At 48.9% G+C, this 21,551-nt stretch overlaps 1 protein-coding gene across 1 annotated transcript in view; it reads left to right on the forward strand.

The window, feature by feature from the left end:
* Positions 1–21,551, forward strand: part of celsr2 (cadherin, EGF LAG seven-pass G-type receptor 2) — an 87,492-nt gene that overhangs the window by 61,277 nt on the left and 4,664 nt on the right. The window contains exons 10-33 of the mRNA XM_029249505.1: positions 114–290; positions 726–839; positions 1,256–1,430; positions 2,583–2,724; positions 3,400–3,520; positions 4,455–4,638; positions 5,108–5,209; positions 5,912–6,006; positions 6,643–6,852; positions 6,993–7,176; positions 7,922–8,213; positions 9,619–9,786; positions 10,158–10,287; positions 10,585–10,785; positions 11,114–11,288; positions 12,994–13,106; positions 15,473–15,555; positions 17,714–17,840; positions 18,543–18,656; positions 18,749–18,879; positions 19,442–19,530; positions 20,045–20,221; positions 20,448–20,660; positions 20,802–21,048. Coding sequence (XP_029105338.1) covers positions 114–290; positions 726–839; positions 1,256–1,430; positions 2,583–2,724; positions 3,400–3,520; positions 4,455–4,638; positions 5,108–5,209; positions 5,912–6,006; positions 6,643–6,852; positions 6,993–7,176; positions 7,922–8,213; positions 9,619–9,786; positions 10,158–10,287; positions 10,585–10,785; positions 11,114–11,288; positions 12,994–13,106; positions 15,473–15,555; positions 17,714–17,840; positions 18,543–18,656; positions 18,749–18,879; positions 19,442–19,530; positions 20,045–20,221; positions 20,448–20,660; positions 20,802–21,048 — 3,764 coding nt within the window. The remainder of the gene's footprint in view (positions 1–113; positions 291–725; positions 840–1,255; positions 1,431–2,582; positions 2,725–3,399; positions 3,521–4,454; positions 4,639–5,107; positions 5,210–5,911; positions 6,007–6,642; positions 6,853–6,992; positions 7,177–7,921; positions 8,214–9,618; positions 9,787–10,157; positions 10,288–10,584; positions 10,786–11,113; positions 11,289–12,993; positions 13,107–15,472; positions 15,556–17,713; positions 17,841–18,542; positions 18,657–18,748; positions 18,880–19,441; positions 19,531–20,044; positions 20,222–20,447; positions 20,661–20,801; positions 21,049–21,551) is intronic.

Raw genomic sequence — 21,551 nt, forward strand, 5'->3', positions numbered from 1 at the left:
TCGGCTGTCTTGCATAATGGCATTTTTTCGGTAAATTCACCGGTTACCTCCAGCTCTTTGTAGTGGGTCTAAAGAAGACTGTGATTCAGTCCTCGCCGTGTTTCTGCACACAGCTCCAGGGTGGATTTGTGGCCCTTCGGCTGCAGCGAGGCGAGGACTCCGCCGCGTCCCGTTTGGATGTGGTCAGAGTGGACGACGGAGACTGGCACCACCTGCAGGTGGAGCTGCGCGGGAGCGGCGGATCGCTTCGACCCCAGGCCATCGTGTCTCTTGATTACGGGATGCATATGGTAAGACCGGAGTGACGGGAGATGGAAGATGGAGAAGAAGGGAGTGAAAAAAATCCTAGAGTCGCAAACAAGAGCTACTTTAGCATCAAGAAGAAGCTTTGGCTGGTGGGTCCAAGCCAGGCTCTAGGGTATCAGCAGCCACCTCTAATATAGGGCTTGTAGAGCACTGACCTGGCGAGTGTGTCCTGGTTCAGTGCTCTACAAACTAGGCGTGCATCTCCCTCATACTTCATCCTCGTGGTGACGGACATGTTCTGCTATTTCAGGGAAGCAGTTGGATCAATTCACAAGCCCATCAGCGTAGCGAGCTTTCATTGGAAATGGTGCACATCCACACGTGTGTGTGTAGCTGTGCGTTTCCGTGTACACTTACGTGTCTTTCTGTGCGTTTCCGTTGTGCGTATGTGCGTTTGTGATGTCTGTGCTCCCGCTCAGACCAGTGTGGAGGTGGACAGCAAGCTGAAAGGCCTGAAGGTGAAAGCCCTGAGTCTTGGAGGCGTCCCCGTTGCGAACGGGACAGCGCTGTATGGCTTTCGCGGATGCGTACAGGTACGAGGTGCCGTCTTCGCGCTCGGACCCGCGCCGTTCTCGCTCCCCGTCTCTCTAACACGCTTGCACGTGCACGCATATACAAAAGCTTGTGAAGTCAGAACCCCGATCGCTGTCATCTGTGTTTGTGGGCTTATTGTGTGATGGGGAGCTGCGTGTGGTCTTTCCCACTGTGTGTGGCCTGTATGTTTGAAGTGTGAACGGGTTGTGTGTTGTGGTGTAGGATTTTTGGTGAATGCGTATGTCCATTCAGACTGTATACAGAAGGTGTGTTTGTGCGAGGAGTGTGTTCGTACTGGCTCCTTCTTGCTCCGTGTATGTGTGGGCAGTGTGTGTTTGTGCAAGCTCCTTCTCACTCTGTGTGTGTGTGTGTGTGTGTGTGTGTGTGTGTGTGTGTGTGTGTGTGTGTGCTGCAGGGCATGCGCGTGGGCCAGGCCTCCTCCGGTGCCGTGTCTCTCAGCCTAAGTCAGGCCAGGCGGGCGAACTTGGAGCGCGGATGCAGCCTGCAGGATCCCTGCCATTCGAACCCGTGTCCCTCCAACGGCGACTGTGTCAACAACTGGGAGAGCTACTCCTGTACCTGCCACCCAGGTGCGACGTTGCAGTTACTTATTTCGTTACTCAGCGTGCGGCGCCGTAATAAAGGTATGACAGCTAGGACTTTGCTAAAGAAATACCAGTGAGGTACAATGTACAACAGTACTGCTTATCCCGTCTACTGAACATGCAGACTTTTCACAGGTGCGGTTCCTTAACCGTTTCCTTTACAGTCGCATTTATTCAATCGGTGGAGAGCTTTCCTCCAAAGCGACACACACCTCAGAGTGAACGGAAGTCCATTTCATAACAGATGAGGTAATGCAACTTTAAGGAGCGGTTACGAGATCGAGAGAGAGGTGTTTTGAGACCGTTGTTAAATGCTGAAAGGGAGTCAGCAGTTCTGCCACATCAGAGCCAAAACTGAGAATATTCACATTCCTGATTTTGGACCGCTCCACCAAGCACTCAGAGGTGGAGGGGAGGAGCAATATTGCTAAAGTGTAGGTATCGGGGTGCGGATCCTTTGGCCGTGTCGTAGACCGTAACCGGAGTCTTGGACTTGACGTGGGCAGCTGCAGGAAGCCAGCGGAGAGAGAGACGAGGAGGAAAGATACATGGCACAGTCTTGACATACTAGGCGGATCCTGCGGATCTTATGCAAGAGGAATCTACAGGACTGGGTTCTGCTTTGAGTGTTGGGAGAAGCTGAGATTGAGTTGACTCTTCCAACTGCTAGACTTTCCAGAGTTCTTGACAGGTGGATGGAACTGGTGGAAGCATTTCTGTTTTGGAGAAATTGAGCTGTACAGAGTGGAGAAAGGAGAACTGTATGCGTGTCTGAGCTGCCGGCGGAAAAAGAACAAGAGCTGAGCATCTTCAGCATCCATACCTCATCCAGCTGAATAACAGTAAATAATAATGCAGTCTTTCTGGGTATTATGTGCAGAAATTCTGTCTGGGGCAACAGGTAGTAAAATCCCAGGTTTGAATCCCACACCCTGCTGTTGTACCCTTGAGTAAGGTACTTACATTAAATTGCTCCGGTAAAAACTACCCAGCCGTATAAACGGGCAAAGAATTGCCAGCAGCGTAGCAGTGTATGTTGCCTTGGAGAGAAGTGCCCCCTAAATGAATAAATGTAAATGCAATAATGCAGATTTCTGATCCTTTGTCCATGACGCTGAAATGTTTTCCCCCTTCCAGGTTACTATGGTGACAACTGCACGGATGTGTGTTCTCTGAATCCCTGCGAGCACCAGTCAGCGTGCACGAGGAAAGGAGCCCCCCCCCACGGCTATTCGTGTGACTGCCCAAGCAACTACTTTGGCCAATACTGCGAAAACAGGTGAAGCTCCGTGCTCCTCGTGAGGACGCCCAGCATTTTGATTTATTTTTGTTCCGTGGATGGAGCAGATCTCGGTGAAGAGCCATAGATCAGCCGTGCTTGATAGAAAATGTAAGTGACTAATGCATTGGAATAGGGGGTCCTCACCGACTGCTCTGCATGCAGAGGCGTTAGGAGTGGCGAGAGTGTGACACGTAACACCCGGCAATGGGGCCGGCGAGAGGCACGGTGCTGGAAGATAATTGGCATCGTTTATCCACGGAGAACTGGGTTCAGCGGGAGCATCCGGCCTGACAGGATGATAAACGCCCCTGAGGGACGTGCCGGGTGCTGCACCGTGCCCGTCGCTTGTGTTCGGAGAAGCGCTGGCTCGGTTGAGCGTGTATTGAACAAGCGCACGTTGTATTCCCCTGGGAAGCTTCCCGTGCCGACAGGAGGACGCTGCGAGCAGCTGAAAGCCAGAGACAACTGCTTTACTGTGGAAAGCTTTGTCTCTGTCCGTTACTTTTATCCCACTGCGTATGTGTGAAATGGCTTTCAGCTGGCTCTGTGCGCCTTATTACAGAGCCTTTACGCAGGAGTCAACTGACTGCTCGCCATCCGCTGTCAAGCAGCTGTGCTGAAGGTGGCGGATTCGAACTCAGTCGGGGCCAAAAGCTGTCTGTCTGTCCTCAGGGTCGATCAGCCGTGTCCCCGGGGCTGGTGGGGCCACGAGACGTGCGGCCCTTGCTTCTGCCGCCCAGAGATGGGCTTCCACGCCGACTGCAACAAGACCACTGGCGAGTGTCGCTGTAAGGTGAGGATCCCGCCCTGCCAACATCATCCGGTCAGCTACTTGCTGCCGGGTTGCCACCTGGAGAGAAAGACGGCACGATCCTTCAATAATGCAGGTCATTGCCGAACATCTCAAAGACTGGACGGGTATTCTCCAACAGCACCCCCTAATGGGCATTCTAGCCAGTACATGTTAAATTTAGAGGCTACAGTGTAGTACAGTGCTATATGTTTACATTACTTCATTTAGCAGATGCTTTTCTCCAAAGTGACTTCCAATGAACTCTATGTAGTGTTATCAGTCCACACACCTTATTCACCACGGTGACTTACACTGCTAGATACACTAGTTACACTGGGTCACTCATCCATACATCAGTGGAACACACACTCTCTGTCACCCACACACTATGGGGGAAGCTGAACAGCTTGTCTTTGGAGTGTGGGAGGAAACCAGAGCACCCGGAGGAAACCCACGCAGACACAGGGAGAACATGCAAACTCCACACAGACTGAGCGGGAATCAAACCCACATCCTCTCGTACCACCCAGGCGCTGGGAGACAGCAGCGCTCTGCAACACATGCATCAGTCAGGCAATAGGCTTTAACATAAAAACTTGTCAATAAAAACATGCACAACTCATAAAATAGGAAGAAGTCTCATAGGAAATGGATTTGGATGTTAACAGTGTTTTATGAAACAGTTATAACTGTAAATATGGATCGTACTCCAATTTCTTTTTAGATGCCAGCACACATGAAGGATTCAGTAAGCAGAGGGAGTTCTCTGTTGTCTTTTTCTCTGTTCTTCGCCCTTCCTTCTCCTTTCCTGACGTTCATTTTCCTTCTCACTTCTCCCGTTTCACTTTTCCTGCTCTTGCCCTCTCTTGCCTTCTTGCCTCTTCCTGTCTCTGTCCCAAACCCACACCCTCCATCTCTTGTTTCTCCTGTTCAGGACAACCACTACCGGCCGGACGGCAGCGACTCGTGCCTGCAGTGTGACTGCTACCCGGTGGGCTCTCTGTCCAGAGCGTGCGATCGCCAGTCCGGCCAGTGCCACTGCAAGGCTGGCGTGATGGGCCGCCAGTGCGATCGCTGCGACAACCCCTTCGCCGAAGTCTCGCCCAGCGGCTGCGAAGGTACGGGCTCCTGAGCTCACGCGGGACTCCATCACAACACCTATCTCTCTTTTCAGTCATTTCCCATGGTGCTTCTTGAAATGTTGATTCTCAGCACATCTACAGAAATGGAACTGCAACTAACAACACCCTGAGTGTAGATCTTTGTCGGGGTATAGAATAGTACCGTACCCCTATACCAGGCATTTTACATTGCTTAAAACATTTACCCTTCTATCCAGCTGCATATTTGGAATGTTTACCAAGGGAATTTATGGAATACTTTGCTTGAGGTGTTACTACCTGGAGACTGAAGCAGTGATTTCTAAATCACTGCTCCCCTTCTGTTAAAGCAGCTGCACAGCTACGGTATATGATGTGCCCTCAATGTGCTGTAATGTGTTTTTGATACCTTAGATCCATATTTATTTTATTCGTTTCAAATTGTGACCACACACTTTAGTTTTTCTGGTATTTTTTTGTCTGGCAGTGATCTACGACAGTTGTCCCCAGGCTATAGAGGCCGGGATCTGGTGGCCCAGGACGAAGTTCGGCCTCCCGGCCGCCGTGCTCTGCCCAAAGGGTTCTGTTGGTAGGGTCCTCTCACACACACTGTTCTGTCCACTTGTGTTTTAATGGCAATCACATCGGGCCCGGTTTCAGTGGCCTAGTAATGTGCACATACACCCTGCACTTGGCCATGTGTGTTTGGCAGCATTCGAAGAGCTGAAGCAGTCTCAGCGTTCAATGGTCTCACTAGGCACACACGCAGCACCGTTGTACCAAAGCGCTTACGCCGAGGGGTGTGTTTCGAGAGTATGTTGCCCATGTGACCACGGAGGATGACACCCTGCTTCACGACACCGTTGTCATTCAGCCGCGTACCGTCCGTGGGAAATTGTCAGCCGCGTGTGGCCGGCTGAGCGCGTAACTCTATATATATGTATATGTGCGCGGTGTTTGTGTGCCAAGTGTGTCTTTCCGTTGGGTGTCTCAGTCATGAGCTTTGCTGGGGAGTTCTCACCTGTGTGCGAGCATATGTCTGTCTGCAGTCGTGCTGTTTGTTAAGCTGCTATAATCTAGGATAGTACAGGATAATACTTTATTAATCCCTGCAGAGAAATTCACACAGCAGATCAACATGACACATACTATACCAAGGTGCACAGTTATACCAGCAAAATAAATGACAAAATAAATAATAATGGGCAAACTAAATGATAAATAACAAAATATATAACAAAATCAGCGTTTGTAAGTGCTTCTCTCTGCGTCTCGCTCTGGTCTTTCACAGGCACTGCCATCCGCCACTGTGACGAACACCAGGGCTGGCTGCCCCCGAACCTCTTCAACTGTACCTCCCTGCCCTTCGCCAGGCTCAGGTCCACGGTACGTACGTCATGAGCCACTGCTTCTTTCTCTGGGCTCTGTTCTGCGTGTGTGTGTGTGAGATCATGCCCCGCATTGTATATGTACTAACTGCTCAGTTTAGACTTTAAAAAATAATTGGGGCGGCACAGCAAGCGCTGTTGTCTCACAGTGCCTGGATGGTGCGACAGGACGTGGGTTCAATCCCCACTCTGTCTGTGTGGCGTCTGCGTGGGTTTCCTCTGGTGCTCTGGTTTCCTCCCGCAGTCCAAAGAGATGCTGTTCAGGTTCCCCATAGTGTGTGAGTGAGAGAGAGAGAGAGAGAGTGTGTGTGTGTTCCACTGATGTCTGGATGAGTGACCCAGTGTAAGTAGTGTATCTAGCAGTGTAAGTCACCACGGTGAATAAGGTGTCTGGGCTGATAACACTACATAGAGTTCATTGGAAGTCGCTTTTGGAGAAAAACATCTGCTAAATAAATGTAATCGTAAGACAAACAAGTTAAAGTAATTGTCCTACTGCTGTCTTAAATGTCCTCTGTCAAGAAGCAGTTAAACTACATTCTGTGTTGCTTTTACGGTAAATGCCTTTTTTAGTTACCGTTTAACGTGTGATGCTCAGAGGTCTGACTGAAGTGTGCTGCCCTCCCCCTCGCAGGCGGAGGAGCTCTACCGCAACTCCTCGCTGCTGGACTCCAGCCGGGTGCAGCAGACTGCCGCCGTGCTGTGGAACGCCACCCGGCACACGGACGCCTTCTACGGCAGCGACGTACGGGTGGCCTATCATTTCTCCCAGAGCCTGCTGCAGCACGAGAGCACCCAGAGCGGCTTCGGCCTGGCCGCCACGCAGGACGTGCACTTCACCGAGGTGGGGGAGGGCGAACGCGGCGCACGTGTAGAGACGCGCTCAGCTCACTCACACGGGCACGGTGGGCACGTAGAGTCAGACACAGCGGACCCAGCGGCTAGATGCCAGGTGTGTTTCAGTCGATGTCCTCTGTGATGCAGAACCTGGTGCGCGTGGGCAGCGCCATCCTGGCCCTCGAGCTGCGGCCGCACTGGGAGCTGATCCAGCAGACGGAGGGCGGCACGGCTCTGCTGCTGCGCCGCTATGAGGACTACGCCAACACGCTGGCGCAGAACATGAGGAAGACGTACCTGAGCCCCTTCACCATTGTCACTCCTCACATCGGTGCGTAACTGCGTTTAACGTGTTGCGAAGAAGCACCTGCCGCTTGCCAGTTTTCTCTTCTTTTACACCTTTTTGACCTGAAATTTGATTGGATCTTTTGGTCAGTTCCAGTACTGTATGAATGGAGTCTGAGAAAAAAAATGGCGTAAAAATTTAATTATTTCTCTGTCATTTCATCGGTGTGGAACATGATAGAAGAATGTGCAATCACAGGTATGACGAAGCACAGTATTTCGGTAACTTTAATCAAATTAATTATGGGCTAATTAGCTTAATCTGTTTGAATGTGATCTGAATGTGGTTTGACCCAGTGCTGCCCAATATAAATTAACCCTTAACTGTCTGTAGAGGCGCATCGTTCTGTGCTAAAGAAATTTCAGAACGTTACTGAAGCCAGTCAGCCTGGAGAAGCTGTTCACAGTCATTACACTGGCTTCCACAGCAAGACAACGGCATAAAAAAACAATACCGGTGTCACAATTTATTTCTCAGGCTCCATTCAGGCGCTGCCGGGACTGACGGAAATATCTGATCGAATTTAATGTCAGAAAACAAAGGGAAATTGGAAAGGGAAAATACTTCTTCGCAACACTGTACCTGTGTATTTATGTGCTGCGTTTTACCTAAACAAACTTATGCTTTACTTCAGAGTGTGTGATGCACATCTTTTTGTCAAGCGGTCCAGTGTGAGATATCATTTTAGCACAACTCAGTGTGTGATGCAGCTCTCTATCTTCCACCGCAGTCCTCTCAGTGGATCGCCTAGACGGGGTGACCTTAGAGGGGGCCAAGCTGCCTCGCTACCAGGCATTCAGAGGGGTGCGGCCAGCAGACACGGAGACTGGAGTCATCCTGCCCGACTCGGTATTCAACAAAGACCTCTCTTCTGCCGAGGATGCCCCTGGCAACACGACGACCGACCACAAGCACCATCATCCCAACGGGGGTGACCAGGAGGCCATCGCAAGCGTCATAATCTTCCACAGCCTGGCCTCCCTGCTGCCCAAGCGCTACGACCCCGACAAGAGGAGCCTCAGGTTTGCAGCAAGCTGTTGAAATAGTTCTTCTCCACTCTGCTTGGAATACAACTATATACGCCGTATTAAAAAACGGACAATGAAAACATCTGCGAAAAAAACTGAAAAGCTCATTTATGGTGCATAGTGGCATTTAAAGTGTCCTTCGGAACTGTTACCAGTTAATAGTTGTGTGTCCCCTACTGACTAAAGCAGGGTTTCATCCTCGGTCTTTGAGCTTCCCAGTGAGTTCCGTTTTTATTGCAATTAAGCTCTTAAACAATTGTAGTTTTCTGACCTGCCGGTTATTTGAATTTCTCGATGCTTGCAAAAACCAAATGCGTCTTTGTTGATTACTCTTTATTTAATTTCTTCTATTGGACCTGCCTTAGAAAACCTTGGGATGGATTTGTTTTAATTTTCAATATTAAAATGAGTGTTGTATTTAAATCACGTATTTCCTACAGTGATACGATGCCAGAGCTGAAGGGCGGAGCTTAAAGGGGTGTGCCATTTGGCATCCTCTGGTTTGCTCCATCTGTACAGTGTTTGACTTACAAATTTTCAAGGAACGAACTTTTCTCTGATATTTCCTTTTTTAGATTTTTTTAGGCTGACACCAATTCAAATCACCAAGCATTACCCAATGCGGTGATAGATAGCAATTGTGAATAGTAAGTGCTGCTTTAAGTTTTTCAAAAGAGTAAAAGAAGGAATTGAGGAGCACCAACACTCTGCTCTGGTTCTCTGTTGGGGTTTGTTATTACATTTACACACACACACACATTGACTGAAACTGCTCGTCCCAAGTGGGGTCGCGGGGAGCCGGAGCCTAACCCGGTAACACAGGGCGTAAGGCCGGAGGGGGAGGGGACACACCCAGGACGGGACGCCAGTCCATCGCAAGGCACCCCAAGCGGGACTCGAACCCCAGACCCACCAGAGAGCAGGCACAGGACGGGCTGCCTGCCCCTTCGCAGTCTGTGATACGTTGAATGGGAGAGAAAGAGAAATAATGTATTCTGTATATTCATTTAGTCAATTTTTTGCCAACAAAATGATGTACAAGTCAATACATAGTAGTGCATTTCACCAACTGACAGCGTCTTATAGATTCAGACGTTCCCAAAGTAGAGTCCTTTAGTCCAATACCACCATTTTTGCCGGCGTACATCATAGTACGGTAGCTCCATATAGACTTGATGATGAGCCCCTGGTCTTATCTGTGTCGCATTTGATTTGCAAACTTTTCGAGTGACAAAAAAACTTTTCGTTTCAATTACATTCCCAAGTTGTGAATCAAGCGTATTCAGTGAATGGAGCGGGAGGGAACTTCTCGAAGTCTACATGCTCTCCGTAGCTTTTCATTAGACTAAAGGAAGAGGACGGAGTCCGTGCGCTGAGGTGTCCCCCTGTTTGTCCGCAGGGTGCCCAAACGGCCGGTCATCAACACCCCCGTGGTTAGTATCGCGGTGCACAACGAAGAGGAGCTTCTGCAGCGCCCCCTCGACAGGCCCGTGACCGTGCAGTTCCGCCTGCTACAAGCCGAGGAGCGCGCCAAGCCGATCTGCGTATTCTGGAACCACTCTCTTTTGTGAGCCTCCCCATGCAACACGCTCCACCACGACACCCACAAAAACAGGCGTTTTCCGCCTTTACCGCACTGCAGCGACCTCGTCGTACGTTTCCTATTACAAGACACTTCTTTCTCAAGACATTCGATCCATTTCAACATGCGAATGGCCTGTAATTTGCATCGCTCGTTTCATTTGAATTGAAGTAAACTTGGCAGAAAGCAGTTATTCCTTAAAGCATAAAATCAAGTCATATGTCTTCCGACGAACACAATTAAGGGCTGTGAGTAACCATCAGCAGCACTGAACATAATCTGGAATGTCTTGCCCCGGGACATTGTTCACGGTCAAAGGAAAGATGGGTGAGACTTTTTGTTTCCTTGCTTCTTAGGAGTACTGGAGGTACAGGCGGCTGGTCGGCGAAGGGGTGCGAGGTGGCGTTCCGTAACTACAGCCACATCGCATGCCGGTGCTCCCATATGACTAGCTTTGCCGTTCTCATGGACGTCTCCCGCCGAGAGGTGAGATGGGAGGCGCTCGCCGATGTTAGCACTGCTGTTACATCGTGTCACTCAGCAGAGAAAGACTTCCCGTTGTTTTTATTGCTGTACGTTTCTAAAAGGTCAGGCCTTTTCCTCTGTTTTTTTTTCCCCTTAGCCTAGTCATAATGTTACCTGGTAATCTTTATCTATGTTTATCCATTGTGCCTGAGTATGTCCTACCCATTTGATCCCTTATGGTTGGTATCGGATCCTCCGCTTTACCCTGTAACCCGTTCGCCCATCTCTACGCTCTTATCCACCCTGTTCGCGGACCAGAATGGCGAGATCCTGCCGGTGAAGCTGGTGACCTGGAGTACGGTCGGAGTCACCCTGGGGTTCCTCTTCCTCACCACACTCTTCCTCAGCTGCTTTCATGCCATGCACTGCAACAAGAGCAGCATCGTCAGCAATGGAGCCGTTTCCCTCTTCCTCTCCGAACTTGTATTTGTCCTCGGCATAAATCAGGCTGATAATCCGGTAAAATCCTTCTCTCTACCCCAGAGGCCAACAGAAATGACGTCTGGAATCGCACATCTAGCTTGACAGATATTTACGAAACATCAGCATTAGTCTCTTATGCTGGCTGTTACTTGTAATTCCTAAGTGTATTTTCCATTGAAAAGATGTTCTGAAAACCAGAAGGTCACCACCATGTGCTCTAACCATCTCCTTCACTTTGGATCTTTAGTGCTGGATAAATGCAGGGGAAGGAATTTTTCCCTCATGACACGTGTCAACATTGTTGGCCAGGTCCTACAGCCAGGCTTCACTCCCTGATCCCAACTCCCTCTCTCCCTGGTGTCAGTTCATGTGCACAGTGATTGCCATTCTCCTGCACTTCCTGTACATGTGCACCTTCGCCTGGCTCTTCCTGGACGGCTTGCACACCTACCGCATGCTGAGCGAGCTACGCGATATAAACTATGGCCCGATGCGGTTCTACTACATGATTGGTTGGGGTGTTCCCGCGTTCATCACGGGTAAGTCGTGTCGAGCAGAGGTCTTGACCGCGTTCATCGTGCGTCATGACGACTTGAGCACAGTTGCCTGAGCGAGTGGAGCTTCTCTGTGAACTGTGACCACTGAGAGATCTTGGTCTGCATTCCTTGCCTGCAGCTCTGCGCTGTGACGTTGTAGTACATACTGTAACTATATAGTAAGAAGACCACAATAATTACCTTCAGCCAGCAGTCTGAAGATACCAGACCAACCTGCTCCGCTGGTCTTGTAGACAGGGAATTGTGTGAAAGCCTGTGCAACTCACCACCGATCACCTCTGTGCACACTTGACTTTCTCTACAACTCTTCTTGCCACATGTACCAGATTTCCAGGATAATACTGATGATTTTATTAAAATATGGTCCCACTCTCATACTCATATAGGAAATCCTTCATCCTCAGTCTCCTCTGGATGATTGACTTTAAACTGGTGATATGATGAAGTAATAAATCTAAAGGAATGCTTGCGTCAAGCTGGTGCGCGGGAGGCGCTGCGGGTTTGGCCGGGTCCTGCTCTCTGGTGGGTCTGGGGTTCGAGTCCTGCTTGGGATGCCTTGCGATGGACTGGCGTCCCATCCTGGGTGTGTTGCCATGCGCCCTGTGTTACTGGGTTAGACTCTGGTTTGCCACAGCCCTGCTTGGGACCAACTGTTTCAGCCATTGTGTGTGTGTGTGTGTGTGTGTGTGTGTGTGTGTGTGTGTGTGTGTGTGTCGGGATTAAAATCTGCCCTCTTTGGTTTACGTAGGAGCATAGAGTTCATCAATGGGCAACATTGATTTGATAGGCAGTTTCACACATGGCATTAAGCTACATCAGAAGGAGGAACTGATCTAACCCCTTTCTTAAAGCAACAACCCAGATGTATTACATAATTTATCCAGGTTCATATTAACAGCTTTACTATGCACTGAGTTCTCAAAGATCCAGTATGGGTGTTTGTTTATGTTGTTATCACATTAGTCATGGAAAGCAACCCTGCAAAAACAAAAAAGAAAAAAAAAAAAAAAAAAAAAAAAAACAGCTACTACTGTGCCTAGTTTTGGGGCCTGAGCCTACAACCTATTGTACGCACGTACACTTGTCAGTTACGTTACATTTATTCGTTCACCTGATACTTTTCTCCAGAGTGACTTACAGTGTTAAGATATTCAATTCTTTACCCATTTATATAGCTGGGTGATTTTTTATTGGAGCAGTTCAGGGTCAAGGGGCACATTGGTGCAGCGGGTTTGGCCAGGGCCTGCTCTCTGGTGGGTCTGGGGTTCAAGTCCTGCTTGGGGTGCCTTGTGATGGACTGGCGTCCTGTCCTGGGTGTGTCCTTTCCAGCCTCGTGCCCTGTGTTGCCGGGTTAGGCTCCAGCTTGCTGTGACCCCACTTAGGATAAGCAGCTTCAGACTGTGTGTGTGTGTGTGCAGTTCAGGGTCAGTACCTTGTTCAAAGGTACTACAGCTGGAGGTGGGATTCAACCCTGCAATCTTTGGGTCCTAAGGCAGCAACTCTAACCACCACGCTGCATTTCTTTTTTTCAGTTGGTGCCTTGTAGGGTGTGTGCGTGTTCCCGCAGATTCAAAGGTTTATGAACGAGTGGTAGAGCGCATAGGGTTATCGCTGTAATGTCCAGGATGGTCTGTTAAACGGTGGACTGGGGAGCCACGGTTCTGGTGTCACTGGCTGTGTTCCACAGGGCTGTCCGTGGGACTCGACCCCGAAGGCTATGGGAACCCCGACTTCTGTTGGCTCTCCATGTATGACACGCTGATATGGAGCTTTGCTGGGCCCATCGTCCTGGCAGTATCTGTGAGTACCAACAAACCTCGCTGAGTGAAACGGACAGCAACAGGAGAACACACACTGCTGCTTCCATGCAACCGAAGGACACGCACACAAAGCACAGTATCTTTTTTTTTGAATATTTTTTTCATTTTAAGAAGCCACTCGTGCCACTGTGTGGTGTTATTTTCAATGAAAAACATTACAGCCGAGTCGAAACTGTTCGATATTCAGAAAGTGTCCGGAAAACGTTTCTAAAAATGTTGAAATATTTATTACGTTGTAAAACATTACGGTGGTTACTTTTTTTACCCTGTTACCCTCGCTCTTCAATTTCAACAACGAACAATTTAAATTTCGCATTATAAAGTCGGCCGCGCTAACTAGCCATTTTGAGTACTGTTTCAACCCGGTTATTTATTTGCAGGTTAAACAGTCCAAGAAACGGCGGCGTTGTCACGTTTCGGTTGTTCGCGATACCCTTATTTTTGGCTGTTTACACGGAACCCTGTTGCATCACGTTGCTTTGGCGTTCGGTAGAAGGCGGACACTCCTCAAGTCATTGTTCAAATACACACTGTTTCCCAGGCTGAGATAACGTGGCCTCCTTCGCATGGCGTCCCCAATAAGCCCATTGTCACCTCGACCGGCAATGAGGGGCTGCCACCCCCTCCCCTGCCCCCCTGCTCAAACTGCTGTGTTTGCACACACTCCAGGCAGAAACAGACCCACCGAGTCAATGTTGAGGTGTCAAGGACGTGAGCTCGGTGTTTCCTGTAAACAGCCCGTCCCCATGGTGGATATGAGGGCCAAGGGCAGCGAGCAAAACCACCCGGAACGGCATCACATTGCCGGTCTTTCTTGGAGCTGTGAGATACACGGTTCACAGGGCTGTACTTCATATCATCTGCAGGAATCCGTGGGCCGTGATCTCAGTGAGCAAACAGCTCGGTGCGCTGTAGAGGCGAGCGATCCGGTGCACCGAACATTTCTCTCATTTACTCTAACACACAACTGCAATGTCGCTGTTGAACGTCTACAAAGAGCTACACTGCACTGCTCCACTCCACTCCAACATTATACAAACACACACGATGTCTACAACTGCTTGTCCTAAGTGGGGTCGCGGTGGACCGGAGCCTAACCCGGCAACACAGGGCACAAGGCTGGAGGGGGAGGGGACACACCCCGGACGGGACGCCACTCCATCACAAGGCACCCCAAGCAGGACTCAAACCCCAACCCCCCCACACAGCCAGCCCCGACCAATCCCTCTGCACCACCATGCCCTCCCGTAATCATTCGATTGCTCAGCATTATGACTAAAGGCAAATTCAGACAAACATTTGCCCAGTTAAACATACAAAACCTTTTCATATCTTATGCAAGTAAGAGTAAAGGGAGAAATTAAATGACAACATTACATATTTCTCATTATATGAAAAGGTAAAAAACTTTCCATTTTTACAGTATGTAAACATTGTGCTTAGATGTTGACATAAATCACTACGTCATACTAAGTATAGTTGCGTATGTAACACATAAAAACTTGAAACTTGAAGGTGAAGGAACTTAGATAAGATCGTTGCACAGCTCCCTACAAATGGTCACATGCTGTTTATTTTTTGTTCGGCAATAAAGTGTGAAATGAATCCCCTTGCTAATTAATTACTTCCACGTGTAATTAATGGTTATTTTGCGTCCTCGACATTTTTTCCCCACTGCGAATATGACTCCTTGAAGAGGTGTCGATCTTCAGAATTGTTCATTCACATTATCGTCACCCTCTCCTGAAAATGCATTCGATTGCAGTGACCCACCGAATTAACTGTCCTGTAGTTCGGTCCGAAAAATCGAATTTACTGGATGGAATGATATAGGGGGGTGCGGTGGTGCAGTGGGTTGGATCAGGTCCTGCTCTCCAGTGGGTCTGGGGTTCGAGTCCCGCTTGGGGTGCCTTGTGACAGACTGGCGTCCTGTCCTGGGTGTGTCCCCTCACCCTCCAGCCTTACGCCCTGTGTTGCCGGGTTGGGCTCCGGCTCCCCGCGACCCCGAATGGGACAAGCGATTTGGACAATGTGTATGGAATGATGCCAAGTGCACTATGGGAATAACCTGGCGAACCGAACAGACGTTGCAATAGTTGGAACACTTTTCAGTTTTTCTACTCTGCCAGTATCCTTTTCCAAGTATTTATCCCATAATAATATCTATTATAACTGGAATAATCACCTGCATACTCCTTTGCAACAACTAGTTGGTACTGTTGTGCTGTCTTGAATACATTTACACTGTTTGTGTGCTGTGGACCTGCCCTTCAGTGAAGATGGTTTCTTGTCAATGGCTTTGTGGGTCTAAAGTGTTGATTGCTGTACCCTCTGCTTCTCCCGCAGATGAGCATCTTCCTGTACATCCTGGCCGCCAGGGCCTCCTGCTCGGTGCGCCACCACAGTCTGGAGAAGAAAGGATGTCCAGTGTGAGTGCCAGTCCCACGCCTGTCCGAAAACGCCGTCACACACAATGAGCTCATTCAGATCTGCAGAGGCTTAGAGAACGGTCCACTGCGACCGCTGTGCTCGCGTCGGGCGCTATCGACTCTCAGAGGCAGGCAAACAAAGTAAAGACAAACACAGTATGTTGGACAAGCCTCACACAGACACCCGCGTATGAGGTCAGCAGCAGGAAATACCAGCCGTTTTCGTAGACACGTTTCCCCTGATCCTACAACCTTATCTTGTGTGTGTTTACCCTTCCCTCATGATTCACTCTGTTTGTGTGTGTATGTATTCAGGGCAGTTTCTTAGCAACAGACATATCCCTCACAATACTGTCTATTAGGGCTTAATTCTGATTATAAATCAACACAGTGAAATCAGTGTTTCTCACTTGTACTTTAACTTAATTTCAGTTTTATTTCTAGAACTCACACACACACACACACACACACACACACACACACACACACACACACACACACACCGTCTGAACCGCTTGTCCCATACGGGGTCGCAGGGAGCCGGAGCCCAACCCGGCAACACAAGGCGTAAGGCTGGAGGGTGAGGGGACGCACCCAGGACAGGACGCCAGTCCATCACAAGGCACCCCAAGCAAGACTTGAACCCCAGACCAACCGGAGAGCAGGACCCAGTCCAACCCTGGCGCCACCGTGCCCCCCCTATTTCTAGAACTCAGTAACCCCAAATTAAAATAAAACGTGATCTGTGTTATCGTAAAGGCCTGCATTGTTGCTTCCACATCCGCAGGACTAGCATTGATAAAGGGAAGGTCATGTAATCCATCTGTGAAATAGCAGCACAAATTTAACAGATGAGTCTAAATATCGACTACAGTATATGCTTTATTCATCTGTCATAATGGACAAGCACAGCAGTTTTCCCCTCTTCGCTGCTGTGGTTGGACTAACATTATTTCCTACTTTGTTAATAACGGGAGCGTTGAAATCAGTTTGGAAAGCGCAGCGTCCGTCTTCGGCGAAGCCGGATGGAGCAACTCGCATGGCTGGAGGCATAGAAGAAGCAAGAGTCATGTGAATATTGTGAGGGGTCTGAAGTCTGGTGGAAACCAATTATATTACAGTATAATACGTCCATTTGAAAGCCCCAGACTCAAACCAAACTCTTTGTTTTCTATGATCTTATTATTTTCTCAGCCTGTGTGTTTGTCGGAGTCATGTCTAATGGCATCGTCTCAGCAGGTGCTCAAGAGTTCATTCGAAACAGTACATTGGTTCAGCTGCTCTGCTGCACACCAGGAACAGGAACCTCTTGGAATCGACCCTCGAGGAGCCCTGCAGAAGAGTGCTGGAGTACCGGCTTACAAAAACTTCTATCTTCAGCTACCAGCGGCTATTGTTAGCATTCTCAGTAATACGCCGTCAACTATCTCTAGATCAAGGGTCAACGTGATAGCCTTAGTCATGCAGTTTTTGGAACAAGCAAATATGAATGATAGACACCCCCATTCACCTGCACTCCTGACCACACAAGCGTTTCACCTCTGTGTGTAACAAATGGAGTCACGGCATCACGTGGAAATCTGATTGTGTGACTCATTGTAATCGCATCGAGTGTCTGCTTTGCTTCATTTGACATTTGTCTCTAATTTCTGTGATATAAGAAAGACGGGAAACTGGAAAATGAACAGTTGACACGTGATATATTGTTAGCATGGTTTAAGGAACTGAGTTAGTCATAATGTGTTTGTAGTTTATTTCTGTAAACACTCAAATTGGGTTTTAGGGACTCACCCATAGGGCTGCATGGTGGTGCAGCGGGCTTGGCTGGGTCCTGCTCTTTAGTAGGTCTGGGGTTCGAATCCTGCTCGGGGTGCCTTGCAATGGACTGGTGTTCCATCCTGGGTGTGTTCCCCTCCCCCTCCAGCCCTGCACCCTGTGCCGCCGGGTTAGGCTCCAGCTTGCCACAGCACAAGGGGCTTCAGACAGCATGCGTGTGTGGAATCGCCCATATGGCACTGATTGCACCACAACACTCTTGTATGACAGCGGCGTATATATTCCCACAAGCCGGTGCAGTGATTTTTTTTTTGTTGTACGGGACCTTCCTATGCGAGGGATGAGTGAACTGCTTTCATTCCTGAAACCCTGTGGTTAACAGGCTGGGCCTCAGGACGGCGAGCGGCTCCCTTCTGCTCGTCACAATGACTTGTCTTCTGGCCCTGCTGTCGGTCAACAGTGACTTCCTCATCTTCCATTTCCTCTTTGCTGCATTCAACTGTGTACAGGTAACCTGTCCATGTAGTATTGTTTACACCGTTACCCGAGGCCATTTACAATGTTTAGGAAAACTAACCTACGTAGTTATTTACTCATGTATACACCGAGGAACCCTTTCTGTATCAGTTCAGGGTAAGTACCATGACCGCGGGTGCTACAGCAGGAGTGGGATTTGACCAGAAGAGCATCAGGTTAAGGAAAAAGCTGTAAACAAGTGTATAATTATGTTTCTAGCAGTTGTGTATGCAATGGATACACTGCTGCTTGAAAGTATGTGAGCCTGTAGGGATGGTCATTATTGTTGCATGAAAAATATTAAAATAAACATAAAATATAAAATGACATTAAAACAAACGAAATGAATAAATGATTATGATTTACACACCTGACTGTACTTACCTACTTGGTTCAGCCAATCCGGATTCGGCTTCGCTTATTTTTACACCTGCACTACTTCCATCGCTTCTGCCACACACACGATTTCCTCTACAGTAACATATGGAATTGGTCGTTACACACCTATTATGTCACTGTTTAAATAATTAAACTAGAACTAAGGGACATGAGGGCTTTACATCCTTTAAGGCAGCACCATACTTGTGTATAGTATAGATAAAATATTTTTTGACCATTGGTACGGTAAGCAGTGTCAAAATCCGATACTTATACTCATATATGACCTCATTTCTGCTGTCGTTTCTCCACGCCAGGGTCCTTTCATCTTCTTCTTCCGCATCGTCTTCAACAAGGAGGCGAGGAAGGCCATGCAGTGCCCCTGCAGCCGCAAGCGAGCTGACATGATCAGCTCCAAGTCCCTGGCCTCGGTAAGGCTGTACTTCAGTGCGTGTGCAGGTGTGAGGTTGCTGTGATCTTGCGGAAATTGTAGTAAAAGTTATCATCTGTCAACTGTTCAAAGTCCTACAACTACAACAGTCCCTACCTGGACACCCACCTGTACCGGCCCCCATTCGGCGACTCCGGGGTCTCCCTCAACGGCACGCTGCCGTCAGGAAAGAGCCAGTTGAGCTACGTGCCGTTTGTCCTCAGGTACGGGTCAGCACTCACACCACTGCACCTCCTTCAGGACCTTCAGCTTATTTTTTTTTACAAGGCTAAACATTGCGTGGGACACCTGTTCGTTCATGTATTCCTGGGTGACCTGATCTCTTTCTAGTCTGTAATAAACAGCACAGACATAGACACTGGATCAATGCATCTGTATTTCCGGCAAGTGTTTAGATGATTTTTTTTTTCCCTTTCCAACTTGCCTTGTTTTTGACAGCTGCTTATAAGTGTTTTCTTTTGAGTGGGGAAATATAGTGCATTTTTCTGAGGCTTTTTGCCATTCTTTGTGCAATACCCGGTTTTTGTGGGGCAAACGGAGACCCTGACAGCACTCTCCGTGTAACTCCCTGGAGTGTCAAACTCTGGACTTGGTCTACAGTTATTAAGTGATTGCCCTCATACTTTTTATTTCAGATCCAGCCTTTTTATTCCACATCATCTGATCTGATCAGCTCCTGTGACACTGAATGAGGAGTAGGGAGCACGGTGCATTAGAGGAATTTTTTGACGTGTCAGTTGGGATCCTCCTGTGTTTGCGTTGCAGGGAGGACCGTGGACTAAGTATCAGCCAAGCCCACATCCCCTTGAGTGACCACAGCTCCCTGCTCTGTGAGGCCAAGGGCCGTGTGGATGGTATGAACACGCAGGCGTCTTGCCACTCATCTTCACAGAATTGCCGCTCTGATACGCTGCTCGCATTCTCTATGAACACCCGAACTTTGCTGTTCGCACCCGTGAGCTCATTGTGACGTAAAACCGAAGATGGGAACGATCTTGCGCTCCGGAATCGGACTTCAGCGAGGATTCTGAAGCCCTGGTGGGCTGCTGATAGCACAGTAGTTAGCGTTCCTGCCTTTAGACTCCAAGGTTATAGGTTCAAAACTTAGTATTGGCTGTAGTACCCTTGAGTGAGGTGCTTAGCCTAAATTGCTTCAGTAAAGTTACCCAGCTGTGTACAGGGGTAAATAACTGTAAATAGATTAATATTGTAAGTCATGTTGGCGAAAAGATAAATGTAAGTGTCTGGAGTCGAATGACTGAATTCAACACTCAACTGTAGCTTTCAAAGACTCCCATGATGTTTCTTAAGACCAGAAAGCAGATTGTTTTCTCCTACTCCTTTGCGACCCTTTCCCTGTCCCCACAGGCCATGACTCGGACTCCGACAGCGACGTGTCCCTTGAGGATGACCGGAGCGGCTCCTTTGCGTCCTCCCACTCCTCGGACAGTGAGGAAGAGGAAGGACCCTACCCCCCTGAGGCATGCTGGGAGAACCTGGCAGTCCATGGAGGCTTGTGGCCCCTCCCACATGGCCATCAAAAAGGTACCTCTAATATGGCAACCCTTTCACTCCACTGTCACCATTCATACATCACTGTCCCCTGTGGGCGACGTTTTGCCTGCCAAGCGGAATAAAAACGTTCGTTTATTTGGGCAGAACATAATTTCAAGGACATTTTTATGGCTCAGTAATAATTAAGAGGAATTAAATTTTTTTTTAACAATGTGCAACATTTACATTGATTGATCATGCTGCACATGTGCACCAGAGCAACACCGGCCAGAAGACCTAGTGCCCATGGCCAGCGAAAGAGACGCCTTAGGGATTACCGACAGGCTGAAAGTAGAGGCACCTGCACATTCCAACCCCATGTATTCGCGGGGCACCCGGCACCTGCTAGAGGAAGAGGCAGAGGAAAGAGGCGAGGGACCTGGGAGGACAAACGTGCAGCTCTTCCTGCCCAGTGCGTACCCTCAGAGAGGTAATGTGATCCGCTGCAGTGTCGCTTCAGAACCCATCCCGTTAGGTGCTCCTTGTGTGCTTTCGTACTGGTAAATAAGGAGTTCATAAATGTAGGTGAACTACCACCTTGAACACATATCCATGCGTTTCTCGATTGCAGGGATCTTGAAGAGGAAGCCACTCTCACCCATTGTGGAAAGGAACAGCACCATCCTCTCCCATGACATGCTCTCACCCAGCGCTCCAGGCCCCCTCTCGTCGAGGGGCTCCTCCTCAAGCGAGGGTTTCGTGGACAGAGCCATTAACGGTCCGCAAGACCAGGTCAATGACACGGGGCCAGCCACCATGACCCCTGTAGCCATTAGCATCAAAGCGGGGACTGTGGATGGTGATTCCTCAGGCTCAGAGTGAGTACAAGGTCACCACGGTGTAGATCACCAAACCACAGACTGGGCCACACAATATATGACCATAAACATATCAGGCTGCAGAGCAAGGCCACAAATTGCGGACGAGACCACGGAGAAGGTGGGGTGGCTAATAATACATGTCAAGGAGGACACTAGGAGGCAAGGAACTGTGAAACTACCCACAAGCCTTGAATTGATCAGTAAACCTGCGCCGAAGGTTCGTCTCCCAGAAGCAAAGTATTACATGATCTTATTTGGACGTGCACTTGCGTGAACTGGAGTCTTGCCATAGGAACATGGTCTCGGCAAGAACTTTTCATTTTCAAGTTACTTTTAAATTGTTACCTCTAGTTTTATTCCCTGAAAAAAGTGCAAATTTTGCACCAAAACGGGGTGAACGCGGCCCAAGAGTCCCCACCGGCTCCGTTCTGTCCGCCTTCCTGCCCCTGTTCCTCTGTCGGTGCAGAGCTGTAGACCGTCTATGTTGACGTCAGACCTAC

This window comes from Scleropages formosus, chromosome 2, assembly GCF_900964775.1.
Source record: "Scleropages formosus chromosome 2, fSclFor1.1, whole genome shotgun sequence".
NCBI classification, from domain to species: domain Eukaryota; kingdom Metazoa; phylum Chordata; class Actinopteri; order Osteoglossiformes; family Osteoglossidae; genus Scleropages; species Scleropages formosus.